The 6,241-nt window shown below is 35.9% G+C and overlaps 1 protein-coding gene across 1 annotated transcript; it reads right to left on the reverse strand.

The window, feature by feature from the left end:
* Positions 1 to 3,740: 3,740 nt before the first annotated feature.
* On the reverse strand, positions 3,741 to 5,112 carry LOC143612938 (uncharacterized). Its single transcript, XM_077086790.1, has 3 exons — positions 5,026 to 5,112; positions 3,803 to 4,929; positions 3,741 to 3,746 (listed from the first exon to the last, which is right to left on the reverse strand). The coding sequence occupies exons 1-3, from the start codon at positions 5,072 to 5,074 to the stop codon at positions 3,741 to 3,743; spliced, it is 1,182 nt and encodes a 393-aa protein (XP_076942905.1). The 5' UTR covers positions 5,075 to 5,112.
* Between the last annotated feature and the right edge of the window lie 1,129 nt (positions 5,113 to 6,241).

The following is a 6,241-nucleotide window of genomic DNA, read 5'->3' on the forward strand; positions in this document are numbered from 1 at the left end:
TCATTCAGTACATCAGGTTTGAGTTACAGTGTTATCGAGTTTCTGAACGAGTAAACTTAAAGAAAACTCCAATGCTAAAAATCTTGATTTAATATTATATGTTTATAAAATCATGTTACACGTATGTTTACCCGTGGTGTTCTAAGTTTAGTCATATATATGTATAAAATCAAGTGACTCATGTTTCGTAAAGCTTATCATTAGCAAAACTAGAGGACTGTTAGAAATAAATGCAAAATGGGTCATAGAAAGCCAAATAATTTTACACCTAATTTGGGTTTCTTGGGTTAACGCAAAATACAAAAAAAACCAACCCGTTAACCAAACCATTTAACTGAAGGTCGGGTTCAAGTTTCAGACTAATCAAGTACTTGTTCAGGTTCAGGCAACAGTTAAAAATTCAGCCCTAGTTGTAACAAATAATTATAAGCACAATAGGCAATATGTTGGACATCTAAATTCCTCCAAATCATCTCCTCACACAGAAAACTCAGCTAACACTACATTTTAAGTTCACCTGAGCCGGTGCACAAAAAGCGCAATCCAAACCAATTTTATACCCTCCCTAAACCGAACAAAATTTGAAACTGGTTTGAGTGAAACAGATTTGAACCCAATTCAAACCACCGGTTTGAAATTGAAACTGACCCGAACCGGTCAAAAACGCTTAAAGCCGGTTTCGACCCAAAACAGGTTTCGAGTTGGTTACTTACTGGTTTTGATCTAACAGAGATCACTGATTTTAAAATAAAATTAACTGCACATAATTATTCATGTATATTAATATTATTTTTTTTAAATATTTGCAGGGAAACAGAAAACTGATAAACCTGTATTTCTCCAATGCCGCCAAAATGATAAAGTCGGACGGGGTTGTTAAGCTATCGAAGTATTGAACAAGGTACAAGGTAAATACGATTTGCTGAAAATCAGAGAACTTGCAAATCAAAACTGGTTGGTGGCTACAAAAGAACACCAGTTCAGACTGAAGGATTACCCGCCATACGTCAACAAAAGGGGTCACAGACCGAAGGCGGACGAGACGTACTGCAGGAAAACAGAAAACTGATAAACCTGTATTTCTCCAATGCCGCCAAAATGATTGTCGGACGGGGTTGTTAAGCTATCGAAGTATCGAACAAGGAACAAGGTAAATACAATTTGCTGATATCAGAGAACTTGCAAATCAAAAGGGGCTGGTGGCTACAAAAGAACACAAGTTTAGACTGAAGGGTTACCCGCCATACGTCAACAAAAGGGTCACGGACCGAAGGCGGATGAGACGTACTGCAAGGAAAACAAAAAACTGATAAACCTGTATTTCTCCAATGCAGCCAAAATGATAAAGTCGGATGGGGTTGTTAAGCTATCGAAGTATTGAACAAGGTACAAGGTAAATACGATTTGCTGAAAATCAGAGAATTTGCAAATCAAAACGGGTTGGTGGCTACAAAAAAACACACGTTCAAACTGAAGGATTACCCACCATACGTCAACAAAAGGGGTCACGGAACGAAGGCGGACGAGACGTACCCACTTGACCCTTCGTCGTTGTTCTTTATTGTAAAGCGTCCGGTCAAGTAGTTAATTGTTTGGATAGCCCCTAAGATTGCCAATACTTTGAAAGATTTGAATATGTTTGCAAGATATTGTGGTGGCAGTTATTTCATACTTTGATCAGAAATTTACAAAACGAACTATTGAAAAACAGTTAATATTGTTTAAATGCTAGCTGGCCTGATGTTATATTCAAAGTAGTTAATTACAACTACTGTTTAAAAGGGTGGTCCAGCCAAAAATGCTAAAAAATTAACTATCTATAATTAAAAACAACCAACAAAAACACTCGTGTTTGTAAAGCATTTCCAATGATAATAATTACAAATGCTTCAATATATATTATGAAAAACAATGCGCAACCTCTCCACTCAACAAAATATGCGATTTTGCTTCAATTAATTGCTCATATTCATCAACTATACCAATAACTAGGCTTGATGAACAATACTTGATGAATTGTAAGAACTTTAGGAACTCAATATGGACCACACAATCAATTAAATGGGTATTGAATATGTGGCTGAGAATAAATCTGATTACACAAGTTTAAATGTTAGTTATACATGTGTAATAACTATTAAGTCGATTCGGTGTGTAAAAAAATACTGTAGTTTGTTTTACATTATTCATACTTACGTATTACATGTGTGTAAAAAAAAAAATTGTTACGTTGAGTTCTTTCGAGTTCTTAAAAACTCAAAGTATATAAGGTGGTTTAAGAAATTCAAACTAATTAATGATGGATCGGTGTTAAGAATAGAAAAAGCGGCAATCGAGCCTATCAAGGAAGTTGGGGAATTAGAACTGTATTATTAATATTATATGTTGTATGTTTTGGGTATTCGGAAGAACGCATTGTCTATTATTGTGAATTGTGGTTTAAACTTATCGTCGAGAGTCTGATAAGTTGATCTTATCTAGACTTGGAACCTTGGTGTATTTGAATATTTGTCTAATGGTGTGTTTAAGTTAAATGTTTATATTAACTTGTTAATAAATATGTGTGTGCATCTTCACCTGGTAGATCTAGTTTTTAATTTGTGGCATGATAGGTTATTTAAGTATGAAAGAGGTGTCTAAAAAAGAATAGACAATGCGCTCTTCCGAGTACCCAAAACATACAACACATAATATTATACACCAAGGTTCCAAGTCTAGATAATATCAACTTATCAGACTCGACGATAAGTTTAAACCACAATTCACAATAATATGACACGCTAATTATTTAAGTATGAAAGAGGTGTCTAAAAAAGAAGTTTTATATTAGTTTCTGATATACTTTAGAATATAAGATTTAGAAGGATACATTGATGCACGTTGTATAACTAAGTGGACATTAGGGGTGTGCACGAAACCGAAAAGACTGAATCGAAACCGAAAAACCCAAAAAAACCGAACCGCACCACGCACACCCCTGTTCGGTTTTAAGTAATTAAAGATTGAATTTGCATCACTTGGCAATAGAATGCGAGTTTCTAGCATTTGCAACAATTGATAAAAGGTAAACTGGTATTATGAAATTTTATTGTGGCCAAAACCGATATCACGAAAATCTATCATGTATCATATGTGTTGACTAAGGGTTATAGTCAGGTGTATAGTGTTTTAGGTTGTTTGTGTAACACAAAAGTAGACATATAATTTGATGCACAAACTATATATATTATTTCAAACAAGCAGTAACAAAACAAAGTCATTACACAATTCCAAAAACAGTTACAAGATCATCAATCGATGTTCGATATTATATAATACTTATTCCTAGACAAACGTTGCGAAGCTGATTCATGGAGACATGACAGATGAGCGCGTCTTTAGCCTGCTTGATCGCCTCACTGACACCGGAGATGGTGCAGCCACTTCTGCAGTTTTGCGCCTCTGTTCCAAATTAAAACATATCATTAATAATATTGATATTATTAATAATGGAAAGAGATTAAAATTTTACCGGTTTCTTGACTTTATGTGAATCTCCGGTTGACATTTCCATTCGAGAAGATATCGCTGATGAGATATTGCTTGTGACTTCTTCACCAAACACGAATTCGCCTAGCAGCTCGACGGATGGAATATTATGAACACGGCTAATAATATCATTTTGCAGTGGAGATGAAGGTAATGGTAAAGATGGTGCCGTAGACGGTTCGACATTCTTGAACTCTTCTTTTTCGACTTTCTTACGTCTTGAAACAAAAACCGCACCCAAAGAGGTTAAAAGTAGCATATGCCCAATTAATACTGCAACTGTTAGATCAAAAGTTGTGAACTTGATCAACGAATCGTTAGTTTTGATGTCGTCTAACTCGTGCTCCATTTCATTTGCAATCTCTATGTCATTTGCATCAGCAGCATCTTCCTCAATAACACCATCTTGATTAACAATAATATCATCAACTGCTTCATCTTGGATGACATTTAAGTCATCATTTTCCGCTTCTTCGATGGCATTCGAGTCGTCATTTTCGGCTTCAACCTTCGCATTTTGCACCTCAACAAACTCTTCAATACTTTCGTCTTCGATGACATTCGAGTCATCAAATTCTTCCTCATCAGTTTTAACATTTTTCACCTCAACAAACTCTTCAATACTTTCATCTTCAATGACATTCGAGACATCATTTTCCGCAACCTCCGGATGAACAAAAACCTCATCGGTTTTAAACACATCTTCCTTCAATATTCCCACCAGGAACCCCGGTTCCATAACCGGACCATACCCAACTTCCGAAAAGTTCAAACCATAAACGCTAGCACTCCAATCCAGACTTTCCGAATCAGTCGGGCATTTCATCGAGCATATGGCGTGCGCAGTTAATATAACCGCAATCACCGCCAACACAAACTTAAAAACACCCTTTAATCTAAACCATCCATCTTCATCTTCATCTTCATACTCACTTTCACATTCTTCATCATTCACATCATCGGCTTCTTCAACCGATTCTCGTTCCGTACACGAATCATCAACCGATTCTTGTACCGAACAAGAATCATCAACCGCACTAATCTCGACCCGACCCACATCATTTTCCCGTAAATTCAACACCTTCCTACGCCTATCGGGGTTATACCGCAAGTATTTGGGCCTCGGGGAAAGGTAATTCTTAACCGGATCATACGGCTGCAAACTCGGTTCACCGTTGTTCGAGTCAACAACACTTGACCCAAAACTAGACTGTTCAAGACTGGATTGTTCTAGGGTTTCTAGGGTTTCATTTCTTTCACCCAAGATTTTCCTTTTCGGGCCCGAAGCCTTAATCGAAGCCGATATTGTCGGGTTCATGAAAACGGGTAATTGTTTGGTTTTAGGGCTTTTTAGATTTGAACCCATTTCTGGGTTTAATTTGTTTTCATTGTTTATTAGTCCTGCAATTGTGATATTAATGTTATTAATATTAATATTATTATTAGGGTTTTGTGAAAGATAAGTGAAAACAGAGGAATAAAGATAAAAGATTGTACCTTTAATTGGGGGTTTAATGGAAGCAGCAAGATTCTTGTTATTATCCATAATAATCTTGAACTGAAAGCTTTGATTTTGATTCAAGAATTCGACCGTTATAGTAATGAGATTGAAATGTGACCGTTAAAACTTATATTTGAATTTTGGAATTCGACCGTTATATGGAAGGCATTTGTTGACTAGATACGTTAATGGGTTGGGTTGTGATGTAGTGGGTTGCATCTACGGTTTAAATGGGCTTATCTACACTAGTGAACCAATCATTTTTAACGGCCCAAGACTAGGGCCGTCCAAACCGCTCGATTGTAAACGAGCCACTCTGCTTGGTTCGGTTTGGATCAAATATTTTTAATATATTATATATATCTTTTTTTTAATATACTCGATTATCACGTTAATTTTATTTGTACGTTAATTTTCCCTCACGCATAAAATATAAGTATACAATTTTTTAAACCCTTTTAAAATTTTCATATTCAGTCAAATTTATAGTTTCATTAGTTTCATTCAAGTTTTCATATTATTAGAACTGTGTTTACATGTTCTTTATATCTCACTTTAAATTTCTTTCTCTCAAAAATTTACAATCTAGTACACGTTTGTCTAAATACTATTAATTTGTTTACAAAAATATATTATTTACAACATTCAAACATGTTTCTTATTGAAAATTTTAGAGTGAAAAGAAAATAAATAATGCTCGATGTTTGATCGAAAAATGCTCGATTCGATTTTGACTCATTTCGATTTTCTCTCGGTTTGAATTTCAGTCGTTCGGTTCGGTTTGATTGTAAACGAGCCAAGCAATGAGCAAGTTTTCGCTCGGTTGGGCTTTTGTTGACTAGATACATTAATGGGTTGGGTTGCATCTACGGTTTAAATGGGCTCATCTACACCAGTTAAGTAAGTATTTTTAGCGGGGTCATTTAGCACATATATTGGCCCAACTGTATGAAATGTTGTTTTGTTGCAATTTTGCAACTCGTGAATTGGTAGTTGGTGAAGATGATAGGAGGTGGTTGGTGGCTATCGGCAAGAAAGAGGAGTGGCGGTTGGTGGTAGTCGAACGGAGTTGTGGTGGCAGGTAGTGGGAAGTGATTGGTGGTTGGTGAAGAGGAGTGGTGGTTGGGTGGAGAGTGGTGTTTGGATATATATTAAACAAAATTTCGATTATATTCACTCAACTTTGAAAATGACATATTTTGCTCCTAGTGT

This window comes from Bidens hawaiensis, unplaced genomic scaffold (genome assembly GCF_021521415.1).
Source record: "Bidens hawaiensis isolate Kalapana, Puna unplaced genomic scaffold, B.hawaiensis_p1.1 tig00036186_1, whole genome shotgun sequence".
NCBI lineage: Eukaryota > Viridiplantae > Streptophyta > Magnoliopsida > Asterales > Asteraceae > Bidens > Bidens hawaiensis.

Coding starts and splice junctions, on each gene's coding strand:
- LOC143612938 (XM_077086790.1), bottom strand. CDS start 5,074: ATGGATAATAACAAGAATCTTGCTGCTTCCATTAAACCCCCAATTAAA. Junction 4,930..5,025: donor CATTAAACCCCCAATTAAAG/GTACAATCTTTT, acceptor TCACAATTGCAG/GACTAATAAACAATGAAAAC.